Here is a 22,652-nt window from a genome sequence, read left to right on the forward strand (position 1 = left end):
GTGCAAAATGATCAATTTATTGCTTTCTCTATACAAAGTCATTAAAGGGATGAGTAGTAATCAATACTGGCTAGTAAATGATCCAATTGAGGGAAATTGGGGCTCAAAATTGAAATCCTTAATTCCAAACTCTGGCAACTAATGAAGATTAGTTGCCAGAGTTGCCAGAGGATAAGACTATTCTGACTTTTGCGTCATAACCTAATTAGCTGGTAGTTTTAATTACGGTTCAAAGTTTCTTGCTTTTAAGCTGCAAACCGTCACACCCTGGCTGTAATTTGATTTTGATTTAATCCCATCAGGGGTGTCTAAGACACAGGTATAAAAGCTGCAGTGAGATGTGTAGCATCAGCCAACCCCAGAGGTTCCACGTGTCAAGAAAGGCCAACCACTGAGGGCCCACCTCTGAGATCAGAATGGCAGAAGAGTGGGGAAAGCAGGTATTTGCTGCCAGGAGATACCAAGAAGAAACAACAAGGGGATCTGCCTTCGTTTACACAAACAGTAACAATACCAAAGGTACAGTATTATGACTTTATTTTCTGAATAAATTGATGTGCAGCTTAGTTATATGATGTGTTTGTACAAAATCTTAACACCTTAAGTCAGGAAAGGTAGTGATGAGTATAGCAAGAAGCTGAACCAAGAAGATGAGCATCTTTTGGCAGTGTCTACCTTTTAAAAATGGACACTGTTAAATGACGTTTGCATAAACACTGAATTAATTGAAAGAGTTGCCAATGCCATATTTTCTAGTCAAGATGCAATAAATGGGAGATTGTTGGTGAAACTAAACTGAAATGTAAATATTTAGCCATGTCTTTTGATTATTTGTCTCATGACTTTTAAATAGGTTCGCTGACTTCTTGTAAAATCTTACTATATCAATAACCTTATTTATATTGATTTTAATTATTATGTGCAGGTTCTAAAATGCGAGACAATATAAAATAGTTTTTTTTTTTCTTTTCCCCCAGATCCATTTGAGGGTCCAAATTACCACATTGCTCCTCGGTGGATTTACAATGTTGCCACACTTTGGATGTTTTTTGTGGTCATTGCATCGGTCTTTACCAATGGTCTTGTCTTGGTGGCCACAGCAAAGTTCAAGAAACTCCGTCACCCACTCAACTGGATCTTGGTCAATCTTGCAGTTGCTGATCTTGGAGAGACAGTTTTTGCCAGCACCATCAGTGTTTGTAACCAGTTTTTTGGCTACTTCATTCTGGGACACCCAATGTGCATCTTTGAGGGTTATACTGTCTCAGTTTGTGGTAAATTGAAGTTTTTTAGTCTGAAAACATATGGAAACAGTTTGTGGTCATATGCTATTGGACTGTGTGTGAAACACCATTTCTGGGTATCCTGCCTCTTCACACAGGAATTGCTGCTCTCTGGTCCCTGACGATCATCTCTTGGGAGCGATGGGTAGTTGTGTGCAAACCTTTTGGAAACATCAAGTTTGATGAGAAATGGGCTACGGGAGGAATTCTCTTCTCCTGGGTCTGGGCAGCAGTTTGGTGTGCTCCCCCCATCTTTGGCTGGAGCAGGTAGATTGCTAGTTTTATCAAAATAAAATAAATTATTTCATCAGATGTATCAGTGGAAAAAATCCAACCATTTTCTCCTGTCAGGTACTGGCCTCATGGACTCAAGACTTCATGTGGACCTGATGTGTTCAGTGGAAGTGAAGACCCTGGAGTTCAGTCCTACATGATTGTTCTGATGGTTACATGTTGTTTGCTTCCCCTGTCTATTATTATCTTGTGCTACTTAGCCGTCTGGTGGGCTATCCATACTGTAAGTTACTTGCAGTTTGATACTTCAGCTGAAGTAGATCACAGCCTGGCCGACTCTCACACTGCACTGATTTGTTGATTACAGGTAGCCATGCAGCAGAAGGAATCCGAGTCAACCCAGAAAGCTGAAAGAGAAGTATCCAGAATGGTGGTTGTCATGATACTGGCATACTGTCTGTGTTGGGGACCCTACACCTTCTTTGCCTGTTTTGCTGCAGCCAACCCAGGATATGCCTTCCATCCTTTGGCCGCTGCCATGCCTGCATACTTTGCCAAAAGCGCCACCATCTACAACCCAATCATTTATGTCTTCATGAACCGACAGGTGGGTGTGGCAGTCACAATGCTACACGCAACCATCACAAATTAGATGGATCACCATTTGTAACACATTTTTTTGCTCTCTCCCTATCAGTTCCGGACATGTATCATGCAGCTCTTTGGCAAGGAAGTGGATGATGGCTCTGAAGTTTCCACATCAAAGACAGAGGTCTCCTCTGTGGCTCCTGCATAAACCTGCATATTTTACCTTTTGAAAAAGAAATGAGAACCAATATGACTTGTACAGAAAGTATTTGTTGTTTCTATTTATCGTTTCCTTTTTGCTTTAACTTTCTTGCAAACCAAAAAATAAAAAAAAAATAAAAATAAATAAATAACAATTAAGTTAAGCATCGTGTAAATGGTTTCTCTTAAGTGTTTTTCAGTAATGGCCACTTTTATTTGAATAACTGCACTAAATGGTATACATGACTATATGCCTGTGTCATCACAGAACATCAGTGCGTTCGCAGCCACCTTTGGAAATCTGTTCTGGGTTTTCTGTCCCAGAACTCATAGCTCATGTTAAAACTAACCTGTATTGCTATAGTAGCCTAATTATTACCACGAACCGTGTCTGTTCCTAATATTTTTAACCAATCTTAAAGTATGATCAAGAATTACCTTGCCACTATTCAGTGTGAATGATATCTAAATGTATTAATGAAAAAGCTACAAAAAAAGAGCATGCCTCCATCATCATACAATATAGTATTAGCAGAAAGTTACTGAAAAGATCTGAGACACTCAGGAGGGTTGTGAACTAAAAAGACCTTAATACTTAATGGCTACCTAATCATAGATAAAAACATGCCAACGCGTTTGAACTATTGCGGCCTTCATCAGGGCAAGTACAAAATGGTCGCATTTAGGCTTCTTACTATATAGGTTAGCACGTGATCACATGATCAGTATGGACAGGTAATAGTCACATGACACAGTTCTGTAGGAAAAAACCACACATTAAAACATTTGTACATAAGTAACGTGTACTTTATGGGATTGGGACACGAGTCTTTTATTTTGACATTTAGCCGGATGTTGTGACACACGTCATTGCGCATGCCCATGCTGTTCACTCACACGTGAAGTCAAGGAGCAGAAGTTTGTTGAAACCATGTCCAAAGCAAGTACGTATTGAGTCGTATCTGACTGTGAGTCCTCTCTGTCCTAATGGCTGCGGGCCCCTCTGAATGGATTCTGTCGTTTCTTTCCTTTCACAGAACAGAAAAGAGCAAAGCGTCTCGGCTTCCTGGGGAAGTTTCAGGTGAGCGCCGCCCAGCTAACGTTATATGTGGTAGCTAACTCCACTCCGGCTAAACATGTCGGCCCCAGGCCTGCTGCTCTGTCCTTTACAGGATTACAACTGCGTTGTGTTTTCTTCGAGAGACAGTCGAACTGTCGTGAAGCTTTTCCCGTCGATAAATATCACAGCACGAGGGTGATATCGACACTGGTAATATCTGATAAAACACCGGTGCACAGGGTCTCCATCTCCATGTCCCTCGGGATGCTTGGAGCTTTGCAGGGACACTGACACAAACATGGTTCGGGTTGTCAAATACCCACAAAGGTACCGGACTGTGCCACGCAGACACCCGACTGCCAGGATCAGTGTCACTGCGCCTGCCGCCTTAATCGCCCCAAACAGCTACAGTATTTATCGAGCAAATGCTTTCACACGTGACCGTCTGAGGCTCACACACTTTAACCTCCTACGAGCTGTTCAAAAAAGATTGTTGTGAATGCAAATTTCATTCGGACAGCTGACAGTGGGGCACACGTGTTGCTGCTATACATTTCTTCTACAGTCAGTTGTAAATAGAGTTGTTTCACTAGCCAAGTTTCTTGGCTAGGTTTAGTTTGCAAAGCCTCACTTAATCTGTTGTGTTGCTATATTCAGCATTCAATGCAATTAATTAACTAAAGCGAAGTTTTTTATTCTTATTAAAACACTGGCTTTGGGGGTGATTTTTCTATGCAGTCTAAAGATGGGAGGAAGGGTGATGCCTCAGGTCAGGCAAAGACTACCAAGCAGTCTGTGCAACATGTACAACGAAAACCAGACGAAATAAGGAGGCAAAGGGTAAATCTTTGAATCGCCATGCTTTGTGTTTTTGAGCACTTGACATAACACTGTTGATATTTTCTTGAGGTTAACCAATTTCTCTTCACTTAGCTCCAAGAGCTACAACAAAAACAGAAAGTCTCAAGAGAAAGAGAGCTGCTAAAGCGGAGGAATTTGCAAAGCTTTCAGAGTGACATCCTACAGCGACAGAGAGAGTTTGAACAGAGGGTAAAGCAGTTTATTTTGTCCAAATGGACTCTAGCTCAAATTGCTGCCAGTTGCTCATGTTGACTTTCACTGTCCTTTTTGCCCTCACAGGAAACAGAAATCCAGAGTTTGGAGAAGCATATTAATTTTGAAAACGAGAATTCAAGAAAGGCGTATTACAGGGAATTTAAAAAGGTAGGCAGCATATCCCTACTTGGGACAAACTTGCCCATCTCTGATGAATAGTAATATATAATATAATTAAATATATAATTTTATAATTGTAAATCTGATCTCTTTCAACTTCAACTTGTGTGTGTCTCTCTGTTTTCCTTAAAGGTGGTAGAAGCTGCAGATGTGATTTTGGAAGTTTTGGATGCACGTGACCCTCTTGGCTGCAGATGTCCTCAAGTGGAGCAGGCAATTATTCAAAGTGGAACTGACAAAAAAATCGTTTTGGTACTCAATAAAATTGGTAAGTTAGATAAATAGAATTGTATGTATCATTATGCATTTGAATAGACAAAAAAATATATATTTTATTTGTAATGTCACATTTGAAACTTGACTTCAATGTATTTACTGTACTTGTAGATTTAGTGGCAAAGGAAATTGTGGGAAAGTGGATTAAGTATCTTCGCAATGAGTTTCCTACTGTGGCTTTCAAAGCATCCACCCAGCAGCAGGCAAAAAACTTGGTATGCAGTTGAAAGTTTCTTAATTAGAAATATGCACAATCTCATTTCAGTTTCTTTAAAACATATTATAAGACCATTTCACATCAAATTTAAACCCTCTGTCTCCTGAAATGCATAGAAACGGAGTAATGTTCCAGTGACACAGGCCACCACAGAGCTCCTCAACAGTAGTGCTTGTGTTGGTGCAGACTGCTTAATGAAACTACTTGGCAACTACTGCCGCAACCTGGACATAAAAACAGCCATCACTGTTGGTGTTGTAGGTAAGCACTGCATCCAGTAAAGTCACATTTTTTTCTCTTGCAGTGTTAAGTTTTCAAATGTAAACTTTTTTTTTTTTTTCCCCCACTCCTGTTTTAGGTTTTCCCAATGTGGGAAAAAGTAGTTTGATCAACAGTCTCAAACGGGCACGAGCCTGTAGTGTTGGAGCCACCCCTGGTGTCACAAAGTAAGTTTTACAGTACTTGACTCCAGTTTTCCTGGAAACCAAGCTTGTTCTCGGCAGATTTTACTTTGGGTTCTGGGTTTCAGGTGCCTTCAGGAGGTGCATTTGGACAAACACATTAAGCTTCTGGATTGCCCTGGAATTGTTATGGCAACTTCAACGACTGATGCAGCAATGATTCTTCGAAACTGTGTGAAAATTGAACAGCTCGTCGATCCCCTTCCACCTGTTGAGGCCATCCTCCGACGCTGCAACAAGGCACAGGTCTGTCATGTAGTTGGATATTTAACATTTTGAACCTTGGTTGATTTCCATCAATTGCATGCTGCAGTGTTAGTATTTCTGCTTAATGTACAGATCATAGAGCACTATGGAGTTCCAGACTTTCACACAGCTCTGGAGTTCTTGGCATTGCTTGCCCAACGTCAAGGAAAACTAAGGAAAGGAGGGCTCCCTGACACTGACAAAGCAGCGAAGAGTGTGTTAATGGACTGGACTGGGTGAGTAAAATTTGGGAAAAGCAAGATATTCAGTAAGTTATCTTATCATTGTGTTAATTTCAACATTTTATGTAATTTAGGGGAAGGATCAGCTACTTCACACACCCTCCAGAGACGCACACACTCCCGACACACGTCAGTGCTGAGATTGTTACGGAGATGGGGAAAGCATTTGACTGGGATGAGCTTGAAAAAGGAAACCAGGAGGTTCTTGCAGGTAAGTTAAAACAAAACAACTGATGTATAAAATGTGCCTGTTACTCAGGAAAATCTACTGATTTCACATTCACTCATCAGTTTTTACTGAGATAATTTACTTTTTGGGAAGTAGTAGAACAGGAAATGAAAAGGAATCGTTTTGTAAAATTACCTTTGGACATTTTTTGTCCTTGTAAGGAATTGTGTAAAATGGTTTAAATTTCTACTGTGCTTCAGAATCATCTTGTCCTGACATCCAAATGGGATTTTGCATGGAAACCACTGGGATGACACAAGGTAGCCAATGTGAAACTTCTTCTGACTTGGAAATGGGAAGAGGAACAATTGAAAATCCAGATTTCCAAGATGAAGCTGAGTCTATGGAGGATGACCAGGACCCAGAGGTTAAAACAGCACCTTCATTCCAGATTCAGTGTTTAATGAAACCCTTAACTTTTGTGAATTGGTGTTCATTAAACTTTTTTTTTCTGATATTCTCTATCTTAAAAACAGTTTGGACCCATGACAGTGGAGATCAAATCTCAGAAATCAAAGGCTGACATATTTGCGAATGAAGCTGAATCCAAGGCTCCAAATCTGAAGGATATTGTGAATGTAGACCCTCTACAGCAAGGCCAAGCCCTCCTGGCTGCTAGCAAGAAGAGGAAAAAGCAGCAGAAAAGAGCTGGTTTGTATCAATATCAGTCTCAGTCTAGTATTAATATTAAAGCTGATAAGGCATGTTGTGCCTTTGTTCAACATTAAAATATGTTCTTTTATGAAATGGTACACACACAAAAGCAAGCATTTTGCAATTTTCTCTTTACATGACATTGATTTTGATTTAAAGGGTGGAAATAAAATTAATCTTTTTTTTTTTTTTTTCTTTCCTATAGAAAAAATTGCCACAAAACTCTCTGACACATTGACGGCTGCCATGGACTTTTAATTTTCAGATAGCTGATTAAAATAAAATTGAAATAAAAAATATTTGGAGAAAAAAAACCTCAGTGTTTTGTGTGTATTGGTGCTATAGCTGTAGTAGTTCCAAGATTTGTAATTTCATTGCATTGGCATACATAAAAAAGGATATTGTTACTCAGAAGACCCAAACCCCTTAACAGAGCCAGTGCTATTTTACAGAAGAGAAGAAACATACGTAGTTGTCATGGTCGAGTTCATCTGATGACGTACTGTATGAGGTTTACCACCTGAGACTCCTGACCCTTTGTTAATTGATAACAATTTGTTCTCCTGTTTTCTTCTTTTTTTTGTATATTTCTTGCTGTTTGGCAGCTACAGTATATACTGACTGTCTCCAGCACACAAATAACGGTTTTTATCATCTGACATCGTTTCCGCCTGCATTCCCCGTCAGGAGTACGCGTTTGAGTTATTCTCTGAAGTGAAGTCAGATGAGTTATTTTTAGATGCTCCCAGTGACAGGGGTTTGTTTTGAACCTGCAGTGCCGCAGCCGTGAATCTAAAAACTCCAGCTGACAACAAGTTCCGGGTAACGCGTCAATGACCTCAGTCCGTCGGCCCGAGGTAAACAACACTGGATATCGACTGAAGAGCTTCATTCACTGACCGAAAGAAATGGCAAAGAAACCGGACGACCTCGGGGATTTATGGCTGTGTTAACGTTCACCAAAACTGTCACCAGGGTACGTTTTTATCTTTATTTGCTCAGTTATTCAGTGAAGTCGTTTTAGCTTTAGGGAACTAACGGATGCTAGCTAGTTAGCTAAGATGCTACTTCCTACTCGGCCGTGAACGTGTGATTAGGCGCCGCTGCAAGTTCGAGGTTTTCCGTGAGAACCCGCAATCTTCCTCGCATGTGGTTGTAGTTTGGTTACCGTGAAATGGGTGTGAACTGTCCGCGGAGTAAACGGCGGCTCCAGCTCTGTGTCCGCAGCCAGCGCGGCGGAGCGGGCCCGTTAACAGCACCGAGCTGTCAATTAGCTCAGCTAGCTCATGACGCTGGAGTGGAGCCTGCCAGAAATAGAGATTACGAAAACAGCTAAAAGCAGTAAGTATTTAATGGGCACGATTAGACCCCCCTCCCCATCGAAACTGAAACATTAACCGAACATTTAGTGAACCAGCCTGCTGGTTTGTTGGGGGTCCGGTTGTCAAAACAGACAACGTCCACTTTGGAGGGGCTCAAAAACCCCCGTCAGCTCCGTGTCTCCATGACTGACCACAGAGCAGCAGTATGCCCGGACTTTTGCCTTCTTACTGTGCGAGTCCCTTTGTCCTCAGATGAAGTGTGCTTTGGTTTTATTCCTAGATAACCAGAAGTCATGGTGTTCAAAGTTTGACCCCCTTGTGTGTGTGTGTGTGTGTGTGTGTGTGTGTGTGTGTGTGTGTGTGTGTATGATAGACTGTCAGACATGTCAGATTATGTAAGAACTGCGGCTGTAGTTGTAAAACGTGTTGACTTCAGTGTGAACATTGATTGAAATATAGAAATGAATGCCACGTGTATTTTACCCTGCTGAGGGCAAAATAAGGGTGCAAAAAAATTTGCAAGGGTCTCGATGTGTCCGCCCTGTCTGTCAGAGAAACGAAAGAGGAAGAAATGTAGCATGTCAGAGGAACAGGGTGAGAAGTAAGACTCGTCTGCTGTGGTTATCAAATCCTTGAGAATCTTAAAAAAAAAAAAAAAAAATCATCTCTGAATTCAAAGAAGTATCACCAAGATCATGTGTGGTGTAACACAATATAAAACAGATTGGAGTTTAAATGCAAAAGTCTTTGTGAAGGGAAATAAAGGAGGGCTACTAAATTGATTCATTTCATATGAAATTTTTCATCTCTCATTGAAGAATCAGCATCAGGTGGGGAGGCTTTATATGCTGAGTAAGCACAGTTCATTGGGTCTGTTGGTTGGTGGAAAATACAAATGTATTTTAGCTCGGCCAACTTCACTGTTTCACTTCACATTATTGAATCTCCAACCAGCAAATGCTGAAACTACAGTTTACTGGATGTTGACCTGTGTTCAGTTATGCAGCTCAATAGTAATCTAGATGCTTTAACAGCATCTAGATTCCTAGGGACAGCAGGAATTAAGCATAACATGTATCTGGGTAGTTGGACACTGTGCCCCTTAATTATTGTTGGTGACTGCGCCGACAAATAGACACATCATTCACAATCTTGTCGAGTTTGTGGGGGAGATTAGTAGAGAAGCTGGTCTGGGAACTAATAAAATGCAAGTTGTTGAAGAGTTGGGCTTTGACATGTTTAGGTTAAGACCACATCATTCTCTCAAACAGAGCATTCATAATCCTGGAAATGTGTCAGCAGTTTTGTGTCAATGGCTTTCGTTTGATTTATTTGGTACAGAAAAAAAATTCTATATTAAACAATTATACATAAATGAAAAATTAAACGTTAGGAAAGCCAAAAAACTCACAGGGCTTGATATGTGAGATGTTTTGAAAATGAAAGGGAAAAAAAAAATCAAAGGCTTGGAAAGGAGGATAAAAAAACAAAAACAAACATCAACAAAAAAGAAACCCCCCCATAAAACCAAAGATCATAATGCGCCATCAATATAGTAAGATATCTTTAACATGTGATGTTAAATTGGGATGAAGTTTCTTGATTGTTGGCACCCTTTATAAATGTCCAATGTACTCTAACATGTCTTTTTACGTATATATATAAATAATTTGTTTGGGTCACAGAATATTTCATCTGTAATTAAAATGTTTGCATGTAGCATTCACAAAATATTGATTTGTCATAGATAACAACTTCTATTCTTAAATGATTGTAAACGAAATGTGATATACTCATGTTACCTATTTAATTGTTTTGTTCTGTATTTCCAGCTCCGCCCCTAGATCTGGATCTCTCTCCTTAGCCATGTCATCACGTGTGTTGCTGCGGCAGCAGCTGATGCGTGAACAAGCTCAGGAGCAGGAGAGACGTGAGGCCCAGCAGCAGGCGTCTGCCTCTCAGCTCCGGGCCTCTGACTCCACTCCAGCCATATCTGTCACTCTTCCCCCAAATGCTGCCCGCCCACCTCCAGCACAGGTGCCTGTGGAGGTGCTGAAAGTAAGAGCGTCTTGTTTGCGTGTTCGTCATATATGAAATCTGACTATGCCAGAATCTCAGCCCTTAACAGCTGTTGAAATGATCAGGTGCAGACTCACTTGGAGAACCCCACCAAGTACCACATACAGCAGGCACAGAGGCAGCAGGTGAAGCAGTACCTCTCCACCACTTTGGGCAACAAGGCGGTCACTCAGTCCCTGGGTGTGTCCCCTGTGCCCCAGTCCAGTTCTGCTCCAGAAGTTGCCCCTTCTGCCAGCAGTGCCCCTAACAGTCCCATGGCTCTGCTTAACATTGGATCCAACAAGGAGGAAGTAAGAGAAATTCTTGAGTTTGGTAGCAGCAGATTACACAACCTTGCCAAATGTTGCTTTTTTGTAAACTTGCAGGGATTTTTTTGAAAAGCTAAATGTTTTTGCCTTCTGCACATTTCTTGCTTAATTACTTTTTGTTTGTTCTGCAGTGATGTGCCCAAAGGTCCCACTGTGACGATGCATGCTTTTTGTCATCATACCCGTGTTGGCCTGTTGTCACAATAAGATGTTAAATACTACAGGCCCTATTTAACTGCACCCACTCTGCTCCTGCACCCGTTTGTCTCTTTAAACCAGGCCTCTTTAGAACTGCTGCCTTGGTTTAGAGAAGTTTATATGATGAGTCACGGTCTTCAGTTCTTATTTAAGTTCATAGTTCAGTGTTCATAGTTACAAAGTACACTATATACATGCATATTCTGTTTATTACTTCCACACATTTGATCCCAGTGGCTTTACTTTGGGCCAATGCTGTTTTCTCTCTCCTGCTTTATCTAGATCGACGATGTGATTGACGACATCATTAGTCTTGAATCAAGTTTTAATGATGACATCATTACACTGATTGACTCGGGTCTTCAGCTGCCTAGCACGGTATTCAGAACTACTTACAGTGAATACTTTGTTTTTAAATTTTACTGTTCTCATGTTAATTTATAATTCAAGTAGAACACAGAACATAGGAGTTCAGGAGTTCTATCACACTATATATATATACACACACACACACACACACACACACCTGAAGTGTTTTTTCTGTGAGTGGACGTCTCTTTTATGTGTGGAATTTTGAAGTCGTGGGAGTAAATATACACTTTTGGCACTCAGCTACTATTCGTCACAGAAGTGCTGCCTGGGCGGGTCGAGGCTAGGGGATACAAGACAGGGAGAAGCAAGACAAAGTGGATTATGCTAAGGAAAAAATCCCTTTATAAAGCCGCCAGGTGAACACGGAATTTTTCAGATAAGACAGGGGTTGCCAAAATTTTTTGCCGTGAAACAAAAAAATGAGGATTATGGTGATGCTATTGGAGGAGAAGATAAAGAAGCACAGTCAGGTAAATGCTTTGTGACTATTTAAATAGCACCATGTCTGGCTTTTCAGCTATAATAGGCAAGGATTTTATGCATTGTACAGTTAGTTAGTTTTTGTGCTTTACAGTTCATCAATGATATCTTTCACACTTGCCTTAACTTTGTGGCACATGGTAGTTGTATTTGTTTCCTGCCACAGGAATTATCTTATCTTTATGTTTTTTGGTTTCTCCAAAAGTGATAAGCAGGAATGAGAAAGACATCCTTTCCACATATGTTTCTTGGTTTATGGTTATAAGTAACCATTTTGGAAATATATTTGAACATGCTGTGTTTTTCTTTAGCTCCCAGTAAATCTGTTGGATGTATATCACAGCCCTGGAATGGCAGCACCCACTCTCACAGTCAGCAACTCCTGTCCGGCTGATCTTCCAAAAATTAAAAGGGAAATTACTGGTAAAGTAACATGCTGGTGCAAAAATGCCCCCTGATTTTTAAGTTCAGGAAAACCTTTTTTTTCATGGAGAACATTTCATTGTATGAAACCATGAATTTGTTTTTCAGATGCAGATGCCAAAGCACTATTGAAAGAAAGGCAGAAGAAGGACAACCATAACCTCAGTAAGTCAAGTTCTGTTCAACCTAATGACAAACATCCTTTAGATTTCTCTCTCTTCTTATGTATTTGTTTTTGTATATGTTGTCTCGTCTACAGTTGAAAGGAGACGGAGATTCAACATCAATGACCGCATAAAGGAGCTGGGAACTCTAATACCCAAATCAAGTGACCCGTACGTGATGTTTTTTTTTTTTTTTCTGCCAGAAATTTATTGTGATGTTTAATTTCCAGTGGTAGTGTGCATTCAACTTGTCTACAGTAAAAATGTCTGTTGTTTAATCATTCTTACATACCTTTATATGATGACAGTGAGATGCGCTGGAACAAAGGCACCATCCTGAAAGCTTCTGTCGACTACATCAGGAAGTTACAGAAGGAGCAGCAAAGAGCAAAGGACATTGAGATGCGACAGAAGAAGCTGGAGCAAGCAAACCACAGTCTGATGTTGCGCATACAGGTTGGTGATTGATGGTCAGCTGTGTTAATCGGCAACATATCCAAGACTTGAAAAACAACATCTGCGCATTTATCAGTGTGATCCTAAAATATTTAACAGGTATATTGATGCTTTTTCCCCCAACACATCTATTGATAGTTACACCTACAGGTCAGATCGTCAGATCGTCTTATGTGCTGATAAAATAAATCAATTCAACTTCAACTCCACTCTGCAGCTTTCATCAGTCTTTATCATAGAGAAATTGCCTTCAGCAAAAACACATGTCATAGATGCAAAGTAATAATTTCAATCTCAGTCCCAGGACACTGTGCCTGAATGCCAATATGCTGCTGCTCTTTTTAGGAACTTGAAATGCAGGCACGGCTCCACGGCCTCTCCAATTCCAACAGCATTTCTTCTGGTCTGGGCTCTGACCCCTCCCTGCTCCAGCAGCAGCCGGCCCCACAGAGCGGCCCATCTCTGCCTCCGAGGGCAGGAGTGGCATCCACTCAGAACCTTCTCGGCCTGGGAGCCATCGGACAGCCTCTGCCAGCCTCCTTCCTGTCCCCACCCTCCTCGGACTCTCCTGCTGGAGTCACCATCAGCAGCCCTCTGGACCTTGGCAGCCTGAGCTTCGCTGAACTAGATGACACCTCAGCCTCAGCACTCTATCCTGATGTGGGCTTGGGAGATATTCTAATGGACGACGGATGCACCCTGTCTCCTGAGAGAGTGGGTGACCCACTCTTCTCTCCTCTGTCACCAGGTGCCTCGAAAACCAGCAGTCGCAGGAGCAGCCTTGAAATGGACGAGGACTTGTGATAAACCCAGCAGGGTGATCAGAGACTGTCTGTTTGGACAAGAATGTCAGGAAGTGCAGTCTATCCTCAAATAACACAAGTCTGTTCATAGGACTGTATAATTGAATTTAGAAAAGCAAACTAGCTAACATTAAGATCAAAACTAACATAAATGTTGCATCTGGAGAAACTTAAGTTCTTCTTGAATATTTGCCATACAGATTGTTGATTATTATTGTTATTATTGCTCCTGTTTGGAGTAGCTCAGATTATTATGTCTGGATTTATAAATGCAATCTTATTACAATGGAGTATTGTATAATAGGGGCATGGACTAAGCATTTAGAAATAATACATTCTGAAATTGTTTTTAAAAATTTTTCTGAGATTTAAGAGGAATAGAAAGTTTGCTTGAATTTATTATTTGCTCATTTACAGGGAGAAAAGCTGTGAGGTTTCTTTTTCATGACAGAAATGGCATAATGAACTTATTACGAGATGCCAACATACATTAAATGTTCCTTTTTTTTTCCTTTTGCTTTGTCAACTGACTGGAATCAGGGTTTGTTATTAGCATTCACATACTCATCTGTGTTGGGTTGTTTCACCAGCAGCTACAGAAGGGATCTTTTGTAAAATGATGGCACATTGTGAAATATTTACTGCTTATTGTATATAAGAATATTTTATTTTGAGCAATTTTATTGCACCTTATTTTATGGCAGTCTATGCATTTTATGAGAGGTTTTGTCTGTTTTTATTACTTTTACACACAGTGGACAGCTAATGCCCAAGTAGCATGTATTTGTAATAAACCTTGAGAGCAGTGGAAAATCACTTGCTGCTGCAGCTAGGTAGCCAAAGCAGGACTTCTTCCAGAGTAGCTACAAATTACAAATCAGCCTTTTATTTTTTGAATATATTCACTCAGTTGACAAAAATGCAAGAAAGTATGACAAATGCAGAACAATTTTATCCTTTTACAATAGTACTGTAGTTCATGACATATTTTTTTGATACCTGAATAATAGTTTGATAAGTAGTTTCTCCTGACTAATATCTGTGTTGTCAGTAATATTTTGTCTCCATTAACCATGGTGATCACTGAGTGATTTTTTTTTTTTACCAGATAGCATGTTCAACCAAGATTGTGGCTTTTTAAAGATCAAAATTAATGAATATATCTATTGATGCTTTAAATCTCATTGTAGTATGAATTTGGAGGGCTTTGACCTCACACCACGCACTAGGCTCTCTCTGACACCTCTGCAACACTCGGTTATATCTGTTTTGTAAAAGCCAGAATGCAACAATTACTCAGCAAAATAGCCACAAACTGTACGAAGGCATTTCATTTGTCATGCTTAACACAATAACACAACCTATGTGTAGATGTTTTGATTTTTTTTTTTTTTTTTTTTTTTTTTGGAACAGATATCCTGTATTTTTTTTCTCCAACACAACCTGTAAAATATTGCAGTACTTAAACCTATTCTTCGAGCTGTGGTAACATGAAAACGGTGCTTTAGATCATAGCACTGAGTGACAATGATTGGTGGTTACAGCAATGTTGAGGTGTCATCTATTTATGAGGCATCTGTGGTTAGCTTTTTCATATTCATAGTTATTTGCTCTCAGCAATATAATCCACGTCTTACCCTGACATATATTTGAGTGCTAACATGGACTGTTAACCATACATGTAACATTTGTGTCTTGTCCCTACAAGTTGGCTTTCAGAAGATTTTAACAAATAAATGTTTCCCATTGGCTCATGTCTGGATGTCCTGATTGTTTTATTCATCAGTGGTAGAGCATTTGAGAGATTTCCATAGCAAGGTCCAGGCACTCGGTTGCCTGGAGGCAGATATCACAAAGGGCGCAGTCGCAGAGGCAGTTGCACACATCCAGACAACAGCAGAGGTTGCAGTTCTGGGTGACATCAAGGAGAGGTTGCAGAGTAGTGGGCTCGCAACCACACAGACATGAGCACAGGGACCAGAAGCACTCATTACACCCTCGCATTATGGCCAAGAGACACTCCAGTGGATGGCAGAAGAGACAGGCCAAGAGGATTGCAGCGCAGATATCTCACATAAAACAGTTGAGAGAAAAAATGAGGCAATGAGGCAGAGTGAGAGAAAGGATGAAGCTTTTATAAGAAAGAAGACCTGGAGGAGTTCAGTGTCCTTACCCTCTCTATCTGGCTCTGTGGCGTCATGAGTGGTTTTATGGTTTCCTCTACTCCTGCTCATTGATGTGAATGACTGACTGACTTCATAGACTGTGCTGGACTCCATGGAGGGTGGCGACAGGGAACACTGAGGTTTTGGTTCGTCTTTGTCCATACGGCCTGGCTTACAGCCAGATACTGCCTTGTTGCTACCATCTTTTGGATTTGTTTGCAAGTTGGATTCTACAGAGAAGTCTGAAGAGGTGAAAATAAACAAATCGGTCAAAAAGCTGCTTTGCCTGATGTGATAAGAATGGACTAAGAAAATGGATAAGGTACCTGCTGTTTTGCTCACATCCACAGCTGAAGGTAGTTCAGTATCCTCAGTGGAGATCTGTTCTGAAAAACAAGTTTCTTCAGTCGAAGCTCCTGTATGGCAAAAAGCAGAAAAAGCTGTGAATAACTGCAGCCCATCACTGTTGAGTATCTGTTCTGCATGCACATACCTTCACAGGTGTTGTCAGCTCTGACAGGTGCCTGCAAATCTGGAGTTTTAGAGTTTTGGAGATGTGGCTTGTCATTGCTCCCACCATCCTTCATATTGCTCATAGCTGTAGCGTTCAGTTCAGCATCCATCATCGAACCCAGTGAAAATTTGTCATTGGCTTGAGGACTAAAGAGCTAAAGACACAGGAATACTGAGATGAGAATTTGGATCATTTTGAAATGAAAGCACTCACTTCGTAGTATTTGAATATGAGAATAAAAAAACTTAATCGATCTGTTCGCTATAGACCCAGAGTTGGATTTGTGGCTGTGGTTTTGGAGCTGTAAGTGATGAGTGGACAACTTGGAAACAGCAGAGAAGTTAATATATTATTAATCACCATTTTGGAAGCAATAATAAAGTAGATGAAAGGCAGCATACGGATATCTGACAGCTCAGTGAGAATGTCAAGTCTTCATTTTGCCTTAATTAATAATTCATGTCTTTTAAGTAATACTTATCTCATGTGATTTGTTGACAGCTTTTTCTGGTAAGACTGAGGCAAAGATATTTATTCTACTTCTCTAATTCAATCTACTCAAATTTTTAACTTAAAGATCAACAAAGTATTTTAAGGTACATTGCAATAACTGTAGGGAATGCAAGGATGCAAAGAGAGCAGAATACAAATCAAACTAAATAAGATGCATCAAATAATTGAACATGATTTACATTGGATGGCTATAACCCATTTAATGAAATAAATTGAATTTATAGCTGTCCTCTGAATACATTTAATACTTTACTGTAAAGTACAAGAATCCACAAACCATGCAGTTTATGTCTCAATTTTCAGTGAAAGATAAAAAAAAAAAAAACAACAACATAAAAACACCTCTGTGTAAGGAACATATTGTACTTACTTCTCACGGCATATTTAATCTGTAAATAATCCAGCATGCAATCTTAATCGCAAACACATCTTTGAGTGACTCTTCAGGCGTGTAAATGAAACACATATGCTCTTTGACAGTCTGTCTCTCTCGCTCCCTCTCTTTCTCTCTCTCTCTCTGCTCTTTTCCTGCATGCACAAGAAAACAAGAAAACCTACAGCAGCCTATATTAATTTTAAGAGGTTTTATTGATACGATTGGTCAAATACAGCCCTATCACATCAAACAGAATAAAAAAAAAATCAATACCCCCCCAAAAAAAACACACAATACAAGAAATCAACGGTAAGCGTGACTGTATTATAATAATAATAGTACTCATATGATTATTAATAAAGCAGTTGTACTATGTATGGCATATCATTTATTTAGTTTAGCGCTGTCTCGGTTGTATGTCATAAAATGTCTTGCTTAAAAAAAAAACAATTTAAAACAAACCCGATAGGTGGCGACAATTCAAAATTAAACACGGTGGTTTAGCACCAGAGAAGAAGAACACTGACCAATTACAGATTGTATTTTTACGAAAACTAACGAGTTCAGCCGATTCTGAGCGATCTCATATCCGTGTTAATTATAAACCATAGTACAACGCTAGCTTTCGAGCTAACGATTTCATTATTTTACCTTTTATTCGTTGCCTTTTTTGTTATTTTTGTAGAGTGACCGAAGACTGTGCACATTTATATAATGGTAAGCGTGAAAACACTTATTTTAATTAACTGTAATTCTGTAAAGCAAGTTTTGGGTTAGCCGTCTAGTAGATTTCACGGCCCTTACTCCACATCCGATATATGCATCCTATAATCCAACATTAGTTACAGCGTTTGATTATAAGTCAAGTGAAATCCAGCCATCACGAACAGGGGCTTTAAAAGCTTGTTGATCAAGTTGGACAACGTAAGCAAATGTTGTTTGTCGATGTTCGTTGAGCGCATGCTAACGTGTAGCAGCTAACTTTAGCCCGCACAGACTTTGGGTCTGTGTGTAAACAAAGTAGCTGACGACGTTACTCGGTTTTCATGACATTGTGGGTGTTGTGTGCATTGTATACTTTTCACAACAAACTCTCTGGTGGCACAAATAACGTTAACTATCAGCTGAGTGTCACTGTGAACTGTTCCAACGCAGACAGACTTCAGTCAATAAGCCAACGTGTGTGCGGTCGTTTAACCTGAACCCCTCGGTCTCAATAATGCAATAAACTCAGCGACAGTTTCTGAACACGTGTAATGAACGGGATGGTGAAGAAGGGAAGCTGTTGTGGTGCCAGCATTAGGTGGAATAGACTGTTACACCGCAGAGCTCCTGCACACTGCAACCACAGCATGAAATCATCTGCTGTCCTTGAGGGAAATGTCCTGCACCAAAGCTAGCTAAACTTAGCCACTTTTTGCCAGCGAGCTGTCATTTAGGGTTTGGATAAACCTCACTGGATATGATGTGATTTGTGTTGGTTTTTTTTGCTTTTCAGGACAGTGAACTATCTGATATAGACCCTGTACCAGGGCCTGAGACCAGTAGCATGGAGGGAGAGAATGCACCGCTGTACTGTATCTGCCGGAAACCAGACATCAACTGCTTCATGATGTACGTTCACATCCCCATCACGGTTCTTTCAGTCAGTCTCTTGGTGTGTTTGTAAACAATGTTCATCTCTTTTTCTCCTTTTGCCTCTCCCACTGGCAGCGGCTGTGATAACTGCAATGAATGGTTCCATGGCCACTGCATTAACATCACTGAGAAGATGGCGAAGGCAATCAGGGAATGGTACTGCATGAGATGCAGAGGTGATGAAAAATGATTCTCTGATTGCAGCATTTAACAATTTCCCACTCACTGTGAAGTATAGCAGAAATCACATAAGACATTGTCGCTTTATTGTCCGTGTTACCAGGCGACAACCCCTTATTGGAAATTAAGTATAGATCAAAGAAAAGCCGAGATAAGGAGTCTGAACCTGAAAGAGCTGAAAAACAGTACAGCACCCCAAGCACTCCAGACTACAAGAGTGAGAGGAGGCGTGGATCGAAGGTTGTATATCTGACCTAAATGTGTGTTGTTGTTTTTTTTCTAGCTCTCCAAAGAGCATTTGTTAACTGTTAACTGTATTCCTTATGTGTTTTTGTATCATTTGCCATTTGTCATTGAAGCAGTGTCGTCATGAAAATGAACTTGATCACTTCGCATATATTTTTATGTCTTCGGTATGATTAGGACCCATCCATTTCAAACCTGATTGATATGTATAATGTTAGCACATTGCATGTTTTTCTAAATTGCAGTGGCTCTTGATTAATTTTCCTCAGGTAAAGCGTTCGGTTCGAATGTGTGGGGAATGTGAGCCCTGCAGAAGGACAGAGGACTGTGCCCAGTGTGACTTCTGCAAGGACATGAAGAAGTTTGGAGGCCCCAACAAAATCAGACAGAAGTGCAGATTTAGGCAATGTGAGGTTCGAGCTAGGGTATGTAACTTAATCTGCTTATTATTCTAACTCTTATTGTTTTTAAATAAGGTTTTGGATGTGCTAATAAACAATCATTTAAATATTGCCCTAGATTCATCTGAAGAGCTTTGATCGCTCTTTGAGCTGTTGCTTTTTGCGTTTGTACAGAAAATGCTGCGTGTGAAGGATGAAGAGTTCTCTTTGCGGGAAAGGAGAGACAATTCCTACCACAGACGGAGGCGATACTCTGATGACTACGATAGTGAAGCAGATCTGTACCAACAGTACAAGGCAGCAGGACTTGATGACAACATGGTAGCAGAACAACTGACAGGATATTGTTCCTGTCAGTTGTAATCATTTCAAATTTCTAATGATAATTTCAAATGTGCTCTCCCTGCACCCAAAATATTTATCAGGAACCCTTTGTTGAATGAATTTTTGCTCCTCTCTTACTAAGGCATGGGCGAGTGATGATGACGATGAGCCACCGTTTAGTCCTGTCATGCGAAAGAAAGCAGTGAAGGTGAAACATGTGAAGAGACGAGAGAAGAAGTTTGACAAGAAAGTAAGATTTGTTTCCTTAAGTTAACAGGCTAAATAATCGTTACACATCTGGTAAGCCATCTTTTTTTTTTTTTTTTTTTTTTTTTTTTTTTCCTCAATCTAGAAGGAGTCCCGTCGCCACAAGCAGAAGCAAAAACACAAAGACAGAAACAGGCATAGTGAGAAAGGGGAATTGCGTGACAACAGAGGACAACGTCAGTGTCTGGGACCCAGCTGTGTCGAGGCTGCAAGACCCAACTCCAAATACTGCTCTGAGGAATGTGGCATGAAGTTAGCTGCCAAGTACGAACTCTCACTTTCAGTGGATTACCTTGTTTCCATTAGGATAACATGCATTAACTTTGAACAAAGTAATTTTTCTAGTGTATTTGAATAGAGATTTATTTAAAGTTTTCTTCTCGGAAATTTTGTAACTTCATAACTCAATTACTTTTTGCTTTTACACATTTCAACTATTTTATTTGAATGTGAGTGCTGCCTCTTCACTAAATGTTATAAGGTTTGAATTGATTGGGCAGTTTCAATAGGTTGTATTAGGAGCATCCTTGGTTTTTGAAATTATTAAATTAATTAAATCTCAGGAAAATCCTTGACATGGTTAATTTTTTTAGCACGGTAATAAATTAATCTGTGTGGCTTTTGTGCACAGCCGGATCTACGAGATCCTCCCCCAGCGTATCCAGCAGTGGCAGCAGAGTCCCTGCATTGCTGAAGAGCACGGGAAAAAGCAGCTGGAGCGCATCCGCCGCGAACAGCAGAATGCCCGGCTGCGCCTCACTGAGATGGAGCGACGCTTCCATGAGTTAGAGGGCATCATTGCCAAGGCCAAGCAGCAAGCGGTCCAGCAAGATGAAGAGGTGAGCTGGCAGCAGCGTGCACTGTTGTATATGAAGTTTAACAGGTTTATTATTTAACTTTTTTTTTTTTTTTTTTTTTTTTACCCCTGCTATGGAAGTGCAATCTCAGGCATTCCTTGCTGTAGCAGAAGAACAGAAGTGACTCTTTTTAATCTGATACTCTTCTGTGTGCAGGTGAATGATGGCGATAGTGAGGACACAGATCTGCAGATTTTTTGTGTGTCTTGTAGTCATCCTGTCAATCCAAAAGTGGCACTTCGACACATGGAGAGATGTTACGCAAAGGTGATTATTATTTTATGTTGTGTCTCGTAGTGTCAATATGTAAGCACAATTAAAATCATGTGGCCATCTGGTAACATTTCTTTTCCCAATAATTGTCTCATTAGTATGAGAGTCAGACATCCTTTGGATCCATGTATCCTACAAGAATAGAAGGGTAAGTAAAAAAGAATTCTTTGTATAGCTGTTTTTCTTTTTTTCTTTACTCAAACTCTATTTTTCCATAGAGCAACCCGGCTCTTCTGTGATGTGTACAATCCACAAAGCAAAACGTATTGTAAGAGGCTTCAGGTTTTGTGTCCAGAACATTCCCGTGATCCCAAGGTCAGCCACTTTTCAGAATCTTCTAAATTTTCTGTTTGGTTTTGGTTACTCGTTGAAAATTGCCTGTTTGGTCTAACACTTCAAACATTGATAATAGTAGTATTTCAAGCCTCATTTTTATGTTTTGACATCAAGATCCCAGTAGATGAAGTGTGTGGATGTCCTCTGGTAAAGAATGTGTTTGAGCTGACTGGAGAATACTGCAGAGTCTCCAAAAGAAAATGCAACAGACATTACAACTGGGAGAAGCTTAGGAGAGCTGAGGTGGACTTGGAGCGAGTCAGGGTGGTAAGTTCAACTTTGGGCCTAGTGCTTTTTTTTTTTTTTTGGAAAGGTAATGGATTTTCTTTTACTTGCAAATGTCTGTTGGCCCTTTAGCTATGCTGAGTGAAATGATGGCTGTCTAACCTCTTGGTGCTACATAACACTGCTTAGACACCAGCCTCAGAATTAACCACTACTTCTGTTCCCAACAGTGGTACAAGTTGGACGAGCTCTTTGAACAGGAGCGCAATGTCAGGACTGCTATGACCAACAGAGCTGGTCTGCTCGCTCTGATGTTGCATCAGACTATTCAGCATGACCCTTTGACTACTGATCTCCGTAGCAACAAGGATAGGTAGTTGCCCCAGTTGACCCCTGTGGACCACTGTGCATAACATAATATTTGAATGGATTTAAACTTATAGAATAATATCTACCGTTTGATGAAAACTGGTTTTCTAACTAGATAATTATTTTAAAATCTTTGTATGATAAACTTGAAGTGGTAAATGAATATCTATATATTTTCTGTCTAGTAGAAGGTGGGCTTAAACCTACTGTTTTGGTATAAACTCACTAAATAAACATCTTAAGCTTGGTCCAGGTGTGGTGTGTACATTTTTTCTTTCATCTAATTCATCTAGTCCCTTTGGTCTTAGTACTTGACATATTAGACAGGAAGACTATGAGAACTGAAACATAATGTAGAATTTAGGCTTTTTGTGAATTTAAATGCAGTTACTCTAAGTACCAATAAGCTTGTAATATTACAGTCACACTTGAGCTT

At 40.1% G+C, this 22,652-nt stretch overlaps 4 protein-coding genes across 4 annotated transcripts; all 4 read left to right on the forward strand.

Moving 5' to 3' along the window:
* Positions 1-416: 416 nt before the first annotated feature.
* Positions 417-2,313, forward strand: LOC115043095 (red-sensitive opsin). The gene is made up of 6 exons (XM_029501230.1): positions 417-519; positions 978-1,274; positions 1,382-1,550; positions 1,635-1,800; positions 1,885-2,124; positions 2,215-2,313. Exons 1-6 carry the CDS (start codon positions 417-419, stop codon positions 2,311-2,313), a joined length of 1,074 nt encoding a protein of 357 aa, XP_029357090.1.
* An 862-nt stretch (positions 2,314-3,175) lies between these two features.
* On the forward strand, positions 3,176-7,238 carry gnl3l (G protein nucleolar 3 like). Its single transcript, XM_029501227.1, has 15 exons — positions 3,176-3,250; positions 3,344-3,387; positions 4,105-4,206; positions 4,300-4,416; positions 4,507-4,590; positions 4,735-4,870; positions 4,990-5,093; positions 5,212-5,356; positions 5,454-5,541; positions 5,625-5,802; positions 5,896-6,038; positions 6,119-6,255; positions 6,474-6,640; positions 6,750-6,924; positions 7,133-7,238. The coding sequence occupies exons 1-15, from the start codon at positions 3,238-3,240 to the stop codon at positions 7,183-7,185; spliced, it is 1,686 nt and encodes a 561-aa protein (XP_029357087.1). The 5' UTR covers positions 3,176-3,237; the 3' UTR covers positions 7,186-7,238.
* Positions 7,239-7,745: 507 nt separating this feature from the next.
* tfe3b (transcription factor binding to IGHM enhancer 3b) lies at positions 7,746-15,294 on the forward strand. The gene is made up of 9 exons (XM_029501229.1): positions 7,746-7,903; positions 10,082-10,307; positions 10,394-10,618; positions 11,117-11,212; positions 11,998-12,109; positions 12,218-12,274; positions 12,369-12,444; positions 12,582-12,729; positions 13,075-15,294. Exons 2-9 carry the CDS (start codon positions 10,116-10,118, stop codon positions 13,531-13,533), a joined length of 1,365 nt encoding a protein of 454 aa, XP_029357089.1. The 5' UTR covers positions 7,746-7,903; positions 10,082-10,115; the 3' UTR covers positions 13,534-15,294.
* A 2,387-nt stretch (positions 15,295-17,681) lies between these two features.
* Positions 17,682-22,464, forward strand: cxxc1b (CXXC finger protein 1b). Its single transcript, XM_029502441.1, has 14 exons — positions 17,682-17,817; positions 18,599-18,714; positions 18,814-18,914; positions 19,022-19,158; positions 19,434-19,589; positions 19,740-19,886; positions 20,032-20,139; positions 20,242-20,420; positions 20,788-20,995; positions 21,170-21,280; positions 21,385-21,434; positions 21,505-21,601; positions 21,737-21,889; positions 22,078-22,464. The coding sequence occupies exons 1-14, from the start codon at positions 17,815-17,817 to the stop codon at positions 22,222-22,224; spliced, it is 1,713 nt and encodes a 570-aa protein (XP_029358301.1). The 5' UTR covers positions 17,682-17,814; the 3' UTR covers positions 22,225-22,464.
* Positions 22,465-22,652: the final 188 nt, after the last annotated feature.

This window comes from Echeneis naucrates, chromosome 5 (genome assembly GCF_900963305.1).
Source record: "Echeneis naucrates chromosome 5, fEcheNa1.1, whole genome shotgun sequence".
Classification (NCBI taxonomy): domain Eukaryota; kingdom Metazoa; phylum Chordata; class Actinopteri; order Carangiformes; family Echeneidae; genus Echeneis; species Echeneis naucrates.

Coding starts and splice junctions, on each gene's coding strand:
- LOC115043095 (XM_029501230.1), top strand. CDS start 417: ATGGCAGAAGAGTGGGGAAAGCAGGTATTTGCTGCCAGGAGATACCAA. Junction 520..977: donor AAACAGTAACAATACCAAAG/GTACAGTATTAT, acceptor CTTTTCCCCCAG/ATCCATTTGAGGGTCCAAAT. Junction 1,551..1,634: donor CCCATCTTTGGCTGGAGCAG/GTAGATTGCTAG, acceptor TTCTCCTGTCAG/GTACTGGCCTCATGGACTCA.
- gnl3l (XM_029501227.1), top strand. Junction 5,357..5,453: donor CATCACTGTTGGTGTTGTAG/GTAAGCACTGCA, acceptor CTCCTGTTTTAG/GTTTTCCCAATGTGGGAAAA. Junction 5,542..5,624: donor GCCACCCCTGGTGTCACAAA/GTAAGTTTTACA, acceptor TCTGGGTTTCAG/GTGCCTTCAGGAGGTGCATT.
- tfe3b (XM_029501229.1), top strand. CDS start 10,116: ATGTCATCACGTGTGTTGCTGCGGCAGCAGCTGATGCGTGAACAAGCT. Junction 10,308..10,393: donor TGCCTGTGGAGGTGCTGAAA/GTAAGAGCGTCT, acceptor TGAAATGATCAG/GTGCAGACTCACTTGGAGAA. Junction 12,730..13,074: donor GTCTGATGTTGCGCATACAG/GTTGGTGATTGA, acceptor TGCTCTTTTTAG/GAACTTGAAATGCAGGCACG.
- cxxc1b (XM_029502441.1), top strand. Junction 20,140..20,241: donor AGAAGAAGTTTGACAAGAAA/GTAAGATTTGTT, acceptor TCCTCAATCTAG/AAGGAGTCCCGTCGCCACAA. Junction 20,421..20,787: donor GGCATGAAGTTAGCTGCCAA/GTACGAACTCTC, acceptor TTTTGTGCACAG/CCGGATCTACGAGATCCTCC.